This window comes from Echeneis naucrates, chromosome 1 (genome assembly GCF_900963305.1).
Source record: "Echeneis naucrates chromosome 1, fEcheNa1.1, whole genome shotgun sequence".
NCBI classification, from domain to species: Eukaryota; Metazoa; Chordata; class Actinopteri; order Carangiformes; family Echeneidae; genus Echeneis; species Echeneis naucrates.
In genome coordinates, this window is record NC_042511.1 from 17,437,263 (window position 1) to 17,453,618 (window position 16,356).

General features: G+C 40.7%; 1 protein-coding gene across 3 annotated transcripts; it reads left to right on the plus strand.

Moving 5' to 3' along the window:
- Positions 1 to 736: 736 nt before the first annotated feature.
- Positions 737 to 15,780, plus strand: map2k7 (mitogen-activated protein kinase kinase 7). 3 transcript variants are annotated; one of them, XM_029509962.1, is made up of 13 exons: positions 737 to 879; positions 2,894 to 2,941; positions 6,002 to 6,146; positions 6,360 to 6,426; positions 7,072 to 7,185; positions 8,549 to 8,668; positions 8,835 to 8,942; positions 9,045 to 9,224; positions 9,425 to 9,505; positions 10,359 to 10,501; positions 10,580 to 10,625; positions 10,741 to 10,880; positions 11,033 to 15,780. In XM_029509962.1, exons 1-13 carry the CDS (start codon positions 756 to 758, stop codon positions 11,058 to 11,060), a joined length of 1,344 nt encoding a protein of 447 aa, XP_029365822.1. In that variant the 5' UTR covers positions 737 to 755; the 3' UTR covers positions 11,061 to 15,780. The 3 variants fall into 3 exon arrangements, with proteins under 3 accessions (XP_029365822.1, XP_029365811.1, XP_029365831.1); XM_029509951.1 differs by having other exon boundaries at positions 13,700 to 15,780; XM_029509971.1 differs by lacking the exon at positions 2,894 to 2,941 and having other exon boundaries at positions 13,700 to 15,780.
- Positions 15,781 to 16,356: the final 576 nt, after the last annotated feature.

A 16,356-nucleotide genomic window follows, 5' to 3' on the forward strand; every position in this document is an offset into this window, starting at 1 on the left:
ACAAGATTTGACACGTACTCTGCTCATGAGTAATTTTAGTTTTGCATGCATGGCAGCAAAATTAATCAGTGATTACTACCATAATAAGGCTACGTCTGTTGGACTTTTGCATCATAACATAAATAAAATAAATAAAGACATTGATTTAAGTGTAGATGTCCCAACAGCCCTTTTGGGAAGTGGTACAACAGTCAATTGAAGGTGGGGATGGGAGGGACAAGTTCCTCATGAGCGAACTGAAAGGTTAGGGTGCAGGAGGATTTTTCCCAGCCATACAACTTTAAGACTGCTTATATTGTGTTTGAGTAATTACTAAAGCATTAGTTAATGGTTATTAGCTGTACCACTACCATTAATAACAGCTCTACTTTTAACCTTTTATTAAACGGTGCCCGAACAGAAGAGGACAAAGTAAAAAAAAAAAAAGTGCAGGTCCAGGATCAAGGATGCCTTTTTTTCCCCATAAATGTTTACTTTTCCTTCTTCCTGCTCAAAGGGATTTGTGTAAATAGTAAATCAGGCCTCTGTGACAGAGAATGAATGACTGTAATGTCTGCTACTTGATGTGCATGAGGACAGAGCTGTAACATGAGTGAGCATATTACTGCAGTGCGTGTGTGTGTATATGTATGTGTGTGTGAGAGAGAGAGAGAGCGTGCGCGTGCATGCATGCACACGCGTCCTGGCTCTGCCTGCCTGCCAGAGAGGGGAGTCGAGAGCTCTGCTGGGAACTACATGGTGCTCAATTTTTCAAGATGTCGTCGCTGGAACAGAGGCTGTCGCGAATCGAGGAGAAGCTAAAGCAGGAAAATGAAGAAGCTCGCCGGAGGATCGACCTCAACATTGACATGAGTCCGCAGCGTTCACGTCCGAGGCCGAGTGAGTGTCCACCGGGGAGGACCGGGGAGTCGGTAACGGGCAGAATAGCCGGGGTAAAGCTCGGAGAGGCGGAGGGAGGGAGGGAAGGAGTGGGGGTGTTAATGCTGCTCCTAGCTGCTGTATGCTAGCAGGCTAGCTACATAAACAAACACCGACTCGGCTTGGACGCTGGATTCCTGTGTCAAACCACATATCAAAGTGTCGGGACGATTTCTACAGATAGTTAAACGAAATTTAGAAAACCTGAATAGCTGTCATGAGATATCTCGTTAACAGTCACGTCCCGAAATCTGTTATGATCCTGTCCTGTCAAACAGGCTAAGCTAACGAGCTAGCTCTGAGTGATAGACAGTGGCAGGCCCGGCGACAATCTCTAAATCTGATGTAGCTTCCAGGCTGCTTTTGTAAAAATCACAGACGCACCAATACACCTGGGTGCTCCTGTACTTTAATGTAGTTGCTAGGCAGTAATTTGGCTCATTACTTTTGCGGCAAAGTCACATTTTTAGCCCATTTTTGTCCCTTGGCCAAACAGACGCTAACTCCTGCCAGCTACCAGGACTGTCGACACTCACCGTCCGGTCGGCTGACGCTGACCGGATGGTGAGTGTCGACCCCGGCCGATCTGATGAGATGCTAATACGGTGTCTCCTCTAAACAAGGAGAAGGGAGAGCCGGTCCGCAGCCAGGCCACTGAATTAAACCCTTTCTGAAGTTTTTTTCCCCCCGTGAGATTGAAGCCTGTGTTGTAAGAGATGGGGAGCTGGGCCCTTGAACCGTGTGCTAGGAGGAAACTGGCCGGTTAGTTGAGCAGGAAAGTCTGCATGAAACACTGTGATGGACCCAAACACCTCTGTTAGCTGAACACCGTGTACCTGCGAGTGTATGGGGCCATTAGCAGCCGATTAAATGTTGGGTCACGGAAACAGATAATTTTTTCCTACAGATAATCACTTCTTCATATAGTAAGGTTTGAGAAAATCCCGCTTTGTTTTGTCCCTTTCTTTCCTTAAAAAAAAAAAAAAAAAAAAACAAGTATTATGTGGTTAGAGTAGCTATCTGTATGAATGAAAGTGGGAAGTGTGTGAATGAGTTAAATCTCTGTGTTTCTCTTATAATCAACAAATACCATGAAAAGATCAATTTCAACCGTAATTATTAAGCATCATTTGTTTATCTGAAACCATATGTAGCTTTTTTCCTTTAACAAAAAACACATGCACCAACCGATAGTACTGACCTCATTCAGTCGGTCAAATGACATTCGTTTCACACTCAGTCCACAACAAATATATGTTCTCTCCAACTGTCATGTTCAAAGTCAGTGTTATTCGTCATCAGTAACTCAGTCAAAGCTACTGGATCAATTTTGAATGCACCAGCAGCCACTGCCCTTGGTTCACCTTACAGAGAGTGAGTCCAGTGACTTCAGTGCAGTAATTAAAAAAAGTAACCTTGCTAATATTGATATTGGTGCTCTGTTTGAAGAGTGCACCACTATTAAAAACACAACAGCAATCGACACACTGCTGCTCTTGGTGGCCTGTGGCCTCCTGGAAATAGTCTCCATTGAAAACAGTCCCCAAGATATCTTAACTCCTGTTGGAATAACATTTTCTAAAACCACAGTGCCAAGCCGTGTACAGGAAAATGTTCCCACCTTCTCTGAGAACACAATATATTTCTGACCCAAGAGATGCGTTGTTTATTTTGGTCTTTTCATAGTGTTTGCAGATGATATGAAAACTAGAGTCATCTCTGAACTATACTCTATATCTTTCAGGGGGGCCTGGGAACACCCAAAGGCCCATTCATGGTGTTTCTGGGGATCCACAGCAAAAATTTGTGTGTTTTGTTTAATTTGTGAATTATAGAAATCATAAAGTCAGTTTTTTTTTTTTCCCTCTTCATTTGCTATATGATGGAGTGTGTATGTGTGCCCACATGAGTGATGGTCTTCGCAGTACAGTGTAGTAATGTGCGTGTGTGTGTATATTTTCTTTCCTCTGTCTAGTCATCGTGATCCAGCTCAGTCCTGCTCCAGCCCCTTCCCAGCGTGCAGGTATCATTCAATCATCGCTCTCTCTGCCACTGAACTTTACTCCCCTTTACCACCACCCCCCACACCTGTCTCCTGTTTCACCTTCCACCCCTCCTCCATCATGCTTTCTTTCTGGGTTTTTTTTTTTTTTTTTTTTTTTTTGGTTTTTAACGATTCTTGCGCCAATCAGTGTTTTATTCTCTCTTACATAAAATACAGGCAATTCTTTACATTGTCATTACTTCGTTGCGATGCAGTACACCCTAATGGACTCTTAATACTGTAATTTTTCCACACTTGTCTTTTTAACACTTCTATGCACATCTCTTACTTTTGGTGCAGAACAGACTGTGCAAAAAAGATCTGTATGCCTTTCATGAGTGGCTGTAAAAGTCAGTTCACTCTCAATTCAACAAGATTAACTATGGTTTTTAGCAACATATCAGAAACTGTCATTCAGATTAGTTAACAAGATTTAGCTTGGTTTCATAGACATTGTGAATCATAATCACAACTTGTAAGCATGTTGACTTAACATTTCAAAACACCTCCCTACGCACACATTCATTTACTCTCTCTCACACACACACACACACACACTCAATAAATCATATTGAATTTCACATCAGTGTCTGACAGTTTTACAACTGAATAAGTATCTCCACAGAGGGGATAAAGTTTAATCCATGTTTGTGAAACCAGTCCCTGACCAGTGCTGAAATTTTAGCCCATCAGTTATTTACACCTTCTCTCAATTCACATCCTCTCTCAATCTTTCCATCCCTCCTCCTCTCTGACTGAGTGTGTCTTTGCCAGTGGCAGGGCAGGTTTGGTGTGTGTTGATGTTCACTGTGTGTGAGTGTGAGAGTCAGCTGATTAACCTTCATTTTGTTAGAAGCTGAGAATCAAAGTGCATGTGGCTTTTCTGCACGGCACAGTGTTTTGGGTTGTTTTATGGTTGACTCGGTCTCTAATCCAGCATCCCTACTGGTCCATCTGCAGGAGTGCTGTGGATGCTCTGGCTTCTCTTTCTCTCCCTTTTTTCTCTGTGTGGCGACTTAAGACTTGCCTTCCTGTCTGAGTCTGACTGGCCGACTGACTGTTCGACTTCCAGCTTCATCTGTGCTATGCAGTTTTGGCTGAATTTCTCTCTCACATTAGTCTGATGTTGCTGGTCTGTTATTCATCTTCTGGCATCCCCTCCTTACCTCCTCCTTCCTTTCGCAGCGGCACTTTGCGATCAGGAGGCAGTGCAGCAGTGCCTGCGAATATCTGTGTGTTTGTGTGTCCTCCCCTCTACTTGCTCTTTCTGCCCTTCTATCTTCCCATCCGTCCATCTGGAGCCAGCAGAACTATGGAGATGTGTTTGGTGCCAAAGACTGTCCGAGTCCTCTTTCCTCTCCACACTAACCCTCTTCTCCCCTGCACTAACTGGTTCTCCATTTACAGGCTGATCCATCCACAGGTGACTCATGGATACAATCACCCACAGGCACTCTCAGAGAAGTTGCCGGGGATGATACTATAAACACAATAATAATTATGATTATCACAAGGGTTGCATGCAGTGGCAATGTCCTTCAAGTTGGTTTTGGAAACGTTACCAATGTGCAACTTCTGAATCAGAGGTCTAGTGCTCATACTTGGTCATCGTAGTGTCTGTCTTTCAAGAGCATTTGTTTGCATGACAGATCTATATTAATACCTCTTTGGACTTTTCTCTTGAAATTCATTAACATTGCCATTTTAAATTGAAGCAGTGCTTGCACATATGAGATAAGGTGCATGATTTACACCTCTATTTATATGGGGCAGGAAGCATGTTGCATCTTCTGTTTAGAATTTGGGTTTCAGTACCTGTCAGTTGTGAACTTTCAATTTGGCATCCAGGGTTATGAAGTCATTTATTTGTATTAGTAAGGCTGTTTTGCTCCAGTTTATTGTAGCTTAAAAACATAACTGTTCTTGCTCTGCCTGTTAGTTTCAGTGTTTGTTTGCTCACCTAAATCTGGGGACATTGTGAAATCACTAAAAAGATGTCCAATCGGTTTAACAGAGGCAAACATTTGCAGATTGTTTAAAAAAAAAAAAAAAAAAGGGAGAGCGCTAGAGAAAGAAAGACAGACAGACAGACAGCCAGGCTAACCGAACACTATTTGGGAAAGAAAACTGAGTTGAAACAAACCATTGCAAACATTTCACAGAATGACTTAAAAACAGACCCAACATACATGGTTTGGTTCATTCACAGTTTTTGGGAATGAGCCTCTGTTATCTTATTTACAACCAGTACAATGAACAGCTCTTTCAGCTTTCCCTGTTGGTCATATTTTTTCATATTTTTAGTGGTGCTGCTATGTCCTCAAATCTTAGCAAGACATGGATGGAACTTGTTAATTCAATCCTAAGTTTAACAAACTGAAGTTTTCTTTTTGAAAACAACCTGTGGATGTCCCCTTCCCTGAACTGTACCTCCTGAGTTGTGGGCTAACCCTGTGCTATCCCTCTCTGCCTGAGAATGGTGTTGCTTTTGCGCTGAGATAACCATCCTGTTTGTTTTAACATTGGGTCGAGACATCAGCGAAACAAAAACAAAGCTGTTACTTTGAGGGGAAAAAACAACAAGTTGAAATGCTGGTTAAATACTATTCAGGGACTAGATAGTGCTGCAGTGAAAGAACTCTTTGACCTCGCCAAGGCCAGTTTCTCTGGTGCTCTTGGAGTCTCATAGGAAATAATTTTCAGTTGGTATTACACTGAATATAATACATCATTTTCTTTTCTTTCCAGTCGCTTGTTGTGAGAAACAATGCGAAGCCCAGATTTCAGGGAGGAAAACCAGAGTCAAAGAAAACAAAATTTGTTTAACAAAGTGAAGAAATACCCCAAAAACTCAGAATATATTACCACGTCCTCAAGATCAAGAGCTTAAAATTTCTAAAATAATCAAGTCAGGGAATGCATGAATGAGCATGGCCATCTTACACCCTCTGGCATGCTGGCCGCTGGTGTAAGACACACTATTCTTTTAATAAAGTGTCCTCTGTGTGTCTAATGTGCCCATTCTGCCTCCCAACCCAGCTCTGCAGCTGCCGCTTGCCAACGATGGAGGCAGCCGTTCATCGTCTTCAGAGAGCTCGCCTCAGCATCACCCCTACCCCAGCCGCCCACGACACATGCTCACCTTGCCTACACCTCCGTACGGCCTACAGAAGAGTTTAGAGAAGTATGTCACGTGTTAGAAACACTAATGTTCATGTGAGCAATAATTACCAAGGCACTGCATTTACAGTAGTGTCCTCCTTGCTAGAGTGACAGATGTTACATATATGCACACAAAATAGTTGTATGGACACAAATACACTGATCATAGCAACACACAAACACTGTTGAATTTACTCTCCCTTACATTATGTATTCATTTGTTTTGTTCCCACAGTGCAGAGATTGACCAGAAACTGCAGGAGATCATGAAACAGACAGGATATCTGAAGATCGATGGTCAGGTAAGATGTGCACATTAATCCCCTCCATATTAAAAACCACAACAAGAGCTCATATGTCTTGTTAACAACTCGCATGAAAAGACAAACAATGAACTGTGCATGAGCCTCATGTTTGTATGTGAGGCCAATGAAAATAAACATAATGACCAACACACTGTACTGTTGCTTTAAAAAAAAATGCTTAGGACATGGATGGCCATATTAATCTTATCTTTTCTTGGGGTGAATCGAAATGATTCACGCCACTGAAGTGTCCTTGAGTCAAGCACAGAATATTAGGAAGTCAACGGCCCTTCCTATAGTTTTTCGACAACGACAAGTGAACATTATGAAAGCAATCAAAAACTATCCAATTGGCTTTTGTCCAACAAGATAAAAATGGAAGAGATTGGCTATATGCTGGCCTCATCAAGTCTTTTTTTCCAATTCAGCCTTTGAGTTTGAAGAAGCTTGAGGAAAATGTGATGTGACTCATCATTGATTTTGGGGGGGGGGGGGGGGGGGGGGGGGGGGGTTGCCTTACAATGCAGAAAGTCTGAGTCAATTTTCAATTGTTTCGAAAATTTTGCTAACTAAATTCCCATTTAGTTAGCAGGGCATCGAGTAAAAACATCTTCAGATTGGTGTTGGCTTTTGCTCCCACAGCAGTATCCAGCGGAGGTCACAGACCTGATCAGTGAGGGGGAGATTGGCAGCGGAACCTGTGGACAGGTCTTCAAAGTACGATTTAAGAAGACAGGCCATGTCATTGCCGTCAAAGTAAGATCATCTGGTTTTCAGAATTTATACATACAGATTTATCTTTACACGCATACCCCCCAGTGTACAAGGGAAAGACAGTGGCAGCTGATGGCACATAAATGCTGTTGCCCAGCAGATATTATCAAGTTTCTGAGCTGCAGATAAACTTGTTTTTCCTGTAATGACAAAGATCATTGACAAAATACTGATTAATAAAAATCTCAGATTGGCAATGTTCTTTGAAAAGTGTGATGACAAAGTAAAAACAAAGTTAGAAGCAACAAAAGTTTGACATATAACACAGATCTCTCACCACAGTGAGATCAGCTGCAAGTGCATTTATGCTTATTCAATACAAAAGAAAACCCTATGATATATATTAAATCCACAATCCAGTGTCAAGCCGCACTGTATTGGAACACAAACCTAAACGAAACAAAAATTAGCCAAAAAAATATGACAGTGTCAGTGACAATGTTTACATCAGGTCTTATAACCAAAATTTTACAGGACTTTGAATTTGAGGACAATAATTTAAAAAAAATAATAAAAATAATAATAATAAGTCATTTGTTTTGGTAACAGTACTAATCTGTGCAGCACAGTTTATTTCAGGCCATTTGTTTGAGGCTTGGGAGGACATAATAGGCACTTGTTAGTGTTCCTTATCTGGCCTAGCTGCTGTTGTTTTGTACATTGTGAGCTTTCATAAACAATAGCATACTAAAGGTAAATTTGGATTTGACAGGACATTTTTATAATTAGTGTAAATGTCTTACAATGGGCTCTTGACAATGGGCTTATTTTTCCTTATACACTTACACATTTTATTTTTTTTTTTTTTTAAGCATAAGAAGGTTTTACACAATAGGTTCACTTAAATTAACTATCAAGTGAAGTAAACACTCAAACAACAAAAAAGGAAAACAACATTGCAGTACACAACCATGAGGGGAAAAATAGAAAGGTAGAGAAATAGCTTCACCCTCACCCACTTCACCCTTCCCATCAATAAGTAGTACTATCTAGAATTAATAAAAATTCCTTACAAGGAACATAAAGGCAGTTTCAAATGATATACCGTATGAACTGGATGCAAACAGCAGCTAAGTTGCACTCTCTTTTATCTGGACGTTAACTGTGTTCATCTTACCAACAGATGGCAGAAACAACCCCCCACAGCAACCCTGTTATTTATAAGTTGACTTAATTGTAACCATCTAGACAGTATTGTGATTAAACAGCCCATCAGTTCACCGCAGGGGTCTTTGCTTAGTGATTTCCTAATTACTTGTTACTTAATTTGTAAACAAAGCCAAGCATGTGTTTCATATGTTCAAATGCTGGTTGGAATCTGATGTCTTTTGTGGTGTGTTCCCAGCAAATGCGTCGCACAGGAAACAAGGATGAGAACAAAAGGATTCTGATGGACCTGGATGTGGTGCTGAAAAGTCACGACTGCCCTTACATCATCCAGTGCTATGGCGCCATTGTTACCAATGTTAGTGTCCCCAAAATACATAATCGTCATGACTGTTGAAAATGAAAAAGTGCGGCAGGATCGATTTGAGTAGTTTCACCTGAATACAAAAAAACTGCTCCTGTGCATTTTATTTAACTGTCTTATGGAACTGGTAAAAGTTAAGTGTATTTGCTTACATCTGCAGACAGATGTATTCATTGCAATGGAGCTCATGGGAACATGTGCAGAGAAGCTGAAGAAGAGAATCCAGGGGCCCATCCCAGAGCGAATCCTAGGAAAGATGACAGTGGCAGTAAGCGACCAAAACACATACTGAGAATATAAGAGTTATACAGCTCACTCATTGTTTTTGTTCCTACTGTCTGGCCTTATTGTGTGTGTTTTCCTGCTCCAGATAGTTAAAGCGTTGCTGTACCTTAAAGAAAAACATGGTGTTATCCACCGGGATGTCAAACCTTCTAACATCCTGCTGGATGCTAAAGGTCAGATCAAACTGTGTGATTTCGGCATCAGTGGACGCCTTGTTGACTCCAAGGCCAAGACTCGCAGTGCTGGCTGTGCTGCCTACATGGCGGTGGGTTAAAACAGACATACACACCAATTCCAAATCCTCCAATAAGCTCACACACAATCATATGCTGTTATTTGTCTGTAAACATACAATCAAGCTTACATATTTGTACTTGTAGTTTAACAAACCTATGCTCATATTAATACATGATACACCATAAGTATGAATATAGTAGTAATATGAATTGTTTTGTATTCCTGCAGCCTGAAAGAATAGACCCTCCAGATCCTACCAAACCGGACTATGACATCCGAGCAGATGTGTGGAGCCTTGGCATCTCTCTGGTAGCTGACTCATGGTTTTATTGGGAAATATAAACATGTTAGCCTGGAGTGCCACAATGACTGAGCCGATGGCTGACATTTTTGAAAAATGTCACATTGACAGAGTGCCATTGTTTAAAAAAAAAAAAAAAATAGTTTGAAAGCGTTGTACAGTGTAACCTAAGTATGTACACAATGAGAAAAAAGCAGTAGGTGTTGCATTGGATTTGTACATAGTCTAATACCTGTGTGTGTAAAACATAAATGAAAAAACTCGGCTGGTCTCTGTAGGTGGTGTCAGCCTGATGAACTGACATACTGACCCTAGACCAGTGTTCACACAAAGTCTTTTTATTTAGCTGGACTGATAGTCCCACATTTGTAGTTTGTTTTGGAGGGGGTTGTCAGGCTGGAGAAGTTCTATCTCACCTGATTTTCCTACTTTAATTTATGGGTTAAATTAATTTAACTAATTTAATTAATTTCTATAGCTGTGAACAGATTGATGACTGATCACCTAACATCTCGACAAAATGATTAAAATTTCTGCCTTGAAAGTGTAATTTTCTGTTAATCACCTATTTGGTTGCTAAATCTTGCTGCTCCAAAATGAATAGACGGTGCTCTGAAGACAATTTAGACCGAAATGCAATAATTATTAGTTTTTCTGCTTCATTATTCATATATTTGAGCATAGCGACCAATGTTTTATTAAGGGTGGGAAAATTATGTCTTGAGCATGAAAATGAGTTAGATTTTAGTACTGACAAAACCTACAAACATTATGTCTTAGGCAACTACAAGAGAATTTTCTATTGGTTTGTTAAATCAAATAATAAAGACGCTAAACATTTTAATTGATCCTTTCCCGTAGGTGGAGCTGGCCACAGGACAGTTTCCCTACAAGAACTGCAAAACAGACTTTGAGGTTCTGACTAAGGTGCTGCAAGAAGATCCTCCTCTGTTGCCTCTTAGCATGGGCTTCTCCCTCGACTTCCAGTCCTTCGTCAAAGACTGGTAAATTCATATTTCACTCTGTAACTAATTGCTAGTTAATTTATTGCAGGCTAATGTGAAGTGCATGTGTTTTCATAGCCTCACAAAGGATCACAGAAAAAGGCCAAAATACCACCAGCTGCTGGTAAGCCACCAGGCACAATGTATAATTTCCAGATTACCCAGCATGACTCAGTGCTCAAATGTAACCAAACTTTCTTGACATGTGTCTAAATTTGTTGTTCCTCTCCCTCATCCAGGGCCATAGTTTCATCACACGCTACGAGGTGCTGGAGGTGGATGTGGCCGGTTGGTTTCAGACAGTGATGGATCGCACCGAGTCGCCTCGCAGTAGCCAGTGTTACAGCCATCAGCACCAGCTCCACTCGCTCTTTAGCAGGTAGCCTAGCCCTCCTGGCCTTAGCTTAGCAACACGCTAGTCTAGCCTAGCTTTAGCTTTGCCAAGCCCAGACTCAGTCTGTCCTTGTCTAGCCCAGCGTCAATAGCTAAGCCTAGTGTTAGACCCAGCCCACCTGTCTATCTGTCCACCAGAGAAGCTAAGGAAGAGGAGAAGACTTGATAGAAGACTCTGGTTGGACAGATGGAGTGATGGAGAGGGAGAAGGATCAGTGGATGGATGGCTAATGGCTTTCAATCTGGACAGGCAGACATGGGGAGGAGGGAGCAAAAAATGGCTCACACTGCAAACTATTTGTATGTCCTTATTTTCTACATTAGTTTTTAACACACATATGTCTCCAGCATTGATCCAAAAATTGGATTAGTCAACAGAGTAGTCACTACACACTGGAATAAAGCATCTGCTTAATTAGCAATCATGAATAACTCTTGTACATATACGTAATGGAAGACAAAGCAACGTCTGATGCAATTATGATTCTTCAGGTGTTTCTTATATCACAAATTCTCAGGCTGTATCTGTGAGTTTGCATGTGTGCGCGCGTGTGTGTGCGTGCATGTGTGGGGATAAATATCATGACAAATTAATGATTGTTTTTAAGTGAGATTATATTTCCTCGTTATTTTATCACCTTCATACTACAACCCTAACACACAAACAAAATTTTAACATTTAAATAATAGTTTTTTTAATTCACTTTGCTATTAAATATGTTTGAATTATCATCCTTGTATTTAGCAGCTGCATAATTGGGAAAACAACAATGAAAATTAATTACAAAAAAATTAGTGTTGCATTCTATCTTCATAGAGAAGGATCTGTGTATTCTGAAAGGGTTAGAGGAAAGTTAAAAGATATGGAGTGATACTAACAAGGAAAGAAGTGAGTTAGAAAGAAGTCTGACTTTTTTTTTTTTTTTTTTAATCTGAAGGAGGAAAAAAACCTAGAAAGTAGATGGTGGGAGTCATACGCTTGTGGTGACAATTTGAAAGACTGAATCACTGTTACAATGAGGACAAGTAAAAATGGGAGCAGAGTGCTTTTTTAGTGAGAAGGCCAAGAAGTGGAACTTATCTTGTACAAAGAATAGAGGAGTAGATCTTATTACCTGTGGAGCATTTCTTTACTTCACTCTGTTAATCTACCTCTGCCCCTTCGTCCACTCCTCCGTCTCCCTCTGCTGTTTAGTGTACTGTAGTGCTCCACACTGTTTCCAGACCAAAGGCCACATGTAGGATATCATTGGTGGAGGCCAAGAGATGTAGACCTGTCCCTGTGAAATTTCTGACTCTAAGAAACCACATGACAAGTCTTGATTTAGCATGTTCTGGTGTGTTTTGTTTTGTTTTGGTTTTTTTTTACAATCTAGATGAGGGGTTTCAAATAACCATCCGCAGTCCCAAACACATTATGACTATATTGTTAAATGACTCCCAGACATTGGTTGTTTTCTTTTTGTTTTGTAACATCCCTGATCTGAACTTTTTCCCCCATGATAAACATATTAATGATACTGCTTCCTGCAATTTTATGAGATGAAAAAGCAGGAAATTTTTTGATCTATTATCAAAATTAAATGTTGCATTTAATATACTTTTGACTATTAGTTGAGGTTGACACCGTGCAGATTTTACATAGTTGCTCTGCTGAAATTTGCAGCTGAAATCTGTGTTATGTTATGCAGCCGCACAGAGAGAACAATCTGTGTGGCCCCAGGATGTAACTTTGAGACCCCTGATCTTGAGGATTGTTAAGATCAAAGCGTGTGTGACACCTGAGTCGATCAACATGCTTAAAACTGCAGTGTACACATGTATTTTAAGTGCAGTCTTTCTGCCTCCCTTTTCATTGGGGTCACAGCCAAAGCCTGCTAAATACACAGACTCAAACCTTCCAATGCCCGATCACTCACCAAACCAAATCACTGTTAGACACAGAGACTCGAGGAGTTGCATAGATAGAGACAGGAAACTGCAAAGTGTCAGAGAGTCAGAGAGAGAACCAGGATTGTTGTCAAGTTGGCAGAAAATATGAGTGGAAATGAAGCAACAGGAAAATGAGAGGTGAGGACAGAGTGAGGTGAGAGGGGAGACGGCATTCAGAAAGTGTGATGGGAAGTCAGTGAAGAGAGACAAACTGGAGTTGGGTGACAGGGAGTTATAAGTTTGAAAAAAGAGAGAGGAAATAGGGAATGAAAACATCAGCCCAAGTTTCACAGGACTGCCAAGCAGCTCTGAGGCTAGCTGGTTATTGTAAAAAGCTTTCATGGTGTTACACCAACCTACCAATTATGATTTTAAAAAGAGAGTTAGCGTGTTGTGTTTATGATGTTGATGTTCTGTTCAAACTATGTTATTTATTACATTGCTACTGCTGCTACTTTTTATTGCTTTAGATGCTGCTGTCACTTCTTTTCCCCAAAGGACAAATACTATTTTTTTTTTCTCTCAAGCCAAATAATTAAAATAATGCAATGTCTACACATGTTACCAAATACTGAAGAGCAAGTGTAAAAAGGGTAAAAGCAAGTGAGAGGTGGCATGATGGATTAGAAAAGAAAGTGCAGGGAAGTTGGCTTCGCAAAAAGTACTAACTCACATCATATAGAAACACACACCTCACTTCAAATGTATCTCCATGTGTAATGGGAGTAGTTCATCATTGATACCCCATTGTCACACTACAACTCTGTACAGTGCAGATATGAGTAGAGGGGATGTCTGTCTGTCTGTCCAGATGCTTTCTGTCACATCCAATCTTTACCCTATCCATCCATCCCTCCCTCCGTCTGTCCACAGGTCGCTTGCAAGCTTGACAACCTTGACAGTTCACACCAAAGGTGTCTACAACTCAACTAAACTATGAGGCCATTGTTGTTGCTGTTGTTATTGTTGTTGTTATTATTATGACGATTGTTATTGACATTATAATTGGATTACTCTCAGCTATGATATATATGAAATCTCTATAGCTATAGGATGGGGGTTGCTGTCATATAGCAGTGACATGTGTGTCATACTGTACAGAGGGAGACTGGTGCACTTACACATGACAAAGGCCAAGCAATAAAGCCAACTGGCTAATCTGTCTGCTCAGTGAATCAAACTCATCACCGGCCTGTGTCAAGGTAGTGAGCTCAACTTGGCCTGAAACGCTTGATGGCCCCACTTGTCCATCCCAGAAAACTGGTATCACGTAGCTGGTTATCAAGTGGCTCTGTTAACTTTGGGTTTACTAAACCATCTAATCTACAGCGAGGCATAGAGTTGAATAACAAGAGAATTCAATTTTTTGGACACTCCTACCCTCTGAAATGTAGTATTTTACATAAATAAATATGTGGAAGGCAGATTTTTGGACAGTCATCACAGCAAAAGCATTACAAGTACAGAAGATGACCATTCCCCCCACTATAAAACTGAACTAAATGTCTAAACAAACTATATTGTGGGTAAATAGTGTGTTCATTGTGAGCTAAATTGGCCATTCATCTGATGTTTATGAGGAAACCTCTTCTAAATACACAAAAAACTTTCCTCAAAGTTACTCTACTCATCATTTTGGTACATTTATTGTCCACCGTCAACTCTCCAGGTTATCAAAGAAATCTCCACCCCTACCTAAAAGTAAGCCAGCTTCTTGATGCCAGAAAAATCTGCCTAAACAAAGCTTTTGTCACTTCCTGATCTGTGCCCCTGAGCAGATGAGAGAGTGAACTCTGTTAGCTCAGCCTTTGATGGGTTATCAAGACCAGGATGTGACCTCGTCCTGATTTCAAGCCACGGTTTACCTTCAGAAATCAACAGGGTGGCCCTGCTGTTGTAACCTCTCTAAATATCGGGATTCAGGGCTGATTGTGTTCTGACTGCTCAGCCCTTCTGCTCAAACTATTGTATATAAACGTGGATTTGGTGCTCGGCGTCCTTCAGCTGTCCTGCTCTGCCAGCACAGCCGGGGATGTGTCGTTGGTGCACTTTTAAATGTAACCATACTCGAAGACAGTGCCACCAACACACTATAATGTTCACTGTTCAAATTCTTGTTTCTGTGTCTCGGCTGACTACAAAGCTGGACCCAGTCTCCCACTGTCAAGGTTCTCTTTTTTTAAGCTCATATTTTGCAAACACACGCACGCTCACTCAACTGTGCTGTCGGTGTGCATTTCCATCTAAACACCTGACTGATGGTGCCAGACTATACTTCTGTCAGTCAGTCAGGTCAGGCTGTGTGTGTATCTGACTCTGTGTGTGTTGGGTGACAAAATGGCAGATTATCATTGTACACACACATAGATACACACTAAATGTATAAAGTCCCATTCTGCACAGCAATGCTGGCTACTGCCAATAGTGGCTTTATGTGTATATTAGATTGCTGGGTGCGAGGCCAGCGGTGTATAAATTCAGCAAGGTCATAGGGTGTACCTGTGCTGTGCCTTGCCACCGAGCGTGTGTGCGTGCGTGTGTGTGTGTGCGTGCGTGCGTGTGCGTGCGTGCGTGTCTGCGTGTCATCACCCCATCTGTAAGTAAACCAAATATCATTTTCACTATGCAGTCATTCAAACTATGTCAGCTTGCTTCAATGGGGAAAAAAGCCTCGTGTACATACACAGATTTACAGATGAACTGGAGCGTGAGTTTTTCTTTTCAAGCCCCTCCCACCTCCCATCGAGTCAAAACAGAGCAAGAGATATGTGTTGAATGAGCTGACAAATATTTAAGGATTGTATTGGGGTTGGGGAGGGATGTGGGTTAGACTGGGGTTTTTAGTGTCGGGGAGATACAGATCAATGCTGTAAAGTATATCAATTGCATGTTATTGTCATCGCTGTAACTGCCATTGTTTTTGTTATCTTTTTCGTTTTTGTTTTGTTTTTTTCTTCCAAGACAACGGGCGGTTGGGGCGGGGATGCACAAAACTTTATCTTTATTTATGATTTTTACACATATAGTCTGTATTTTTGTTTTTGCAAAAAAAAATGTTGAATTTATTGTGTTCTTAGGAAAAGACACACTTTTTGCCTTTTTTTTTTTTTTTTTTTTTTTGGGTTTGTTTTGTCAAATTTGCAATATCTGTTTTCACTTGGGCCCCTAATTAAGTTTTCTAGGAGGAGGAGGAGGAGCTGTATCATTAGCAGTTAGTGTCCAAGAAATTACATTTTTCTCCTCACTCATGTGCTGTCTTTCTTTTCAGTTAGCTGTGTGAGCGAGTGGCAAGTGTGTGATGTTTATTTGTCTACCAAAAGTCTTTATTAATTATTTTTAGCTTTTATTTTTGTCTGTTGTTTTGTTTTTTATTATTATTATGATTACTGTTTTTACTATTACTATTTTTGTTGTTATAATAATAATAATTATTATTATTATTATTAATGTTATTCAGGGCAAAGATGACACCAAATTTAACAAAGAAATAAATGGGTAATCCCAGACAGACAGTGCTGAGAGCATCTTTC

Bases quoted from the DNA above. Each gene is read 5' to 3' on its own strand.
- map2k7 (XM_029509951.1), top strand. From the start codon at position 756: ATGTCGTCGCTGGAACAGAGGCTGTCGCGAATCGAGGAGAAGCTAAAG. The intron at 8,943-9,044 runs GTAAGCGACCAA...TTCCTGCTCCAG, and splicing joins TAGGAAAGATGACAGTGGCA to ATAGTTAAAGCGTTGCTGTA. The intron at 9,225-9,424 runs GTGGGTTAAAAC...GTATTCCTGCAG, and splicing joins GCTGTGCTGCCTACATGGCG to CCTGAAAGAATAGACCCTCC.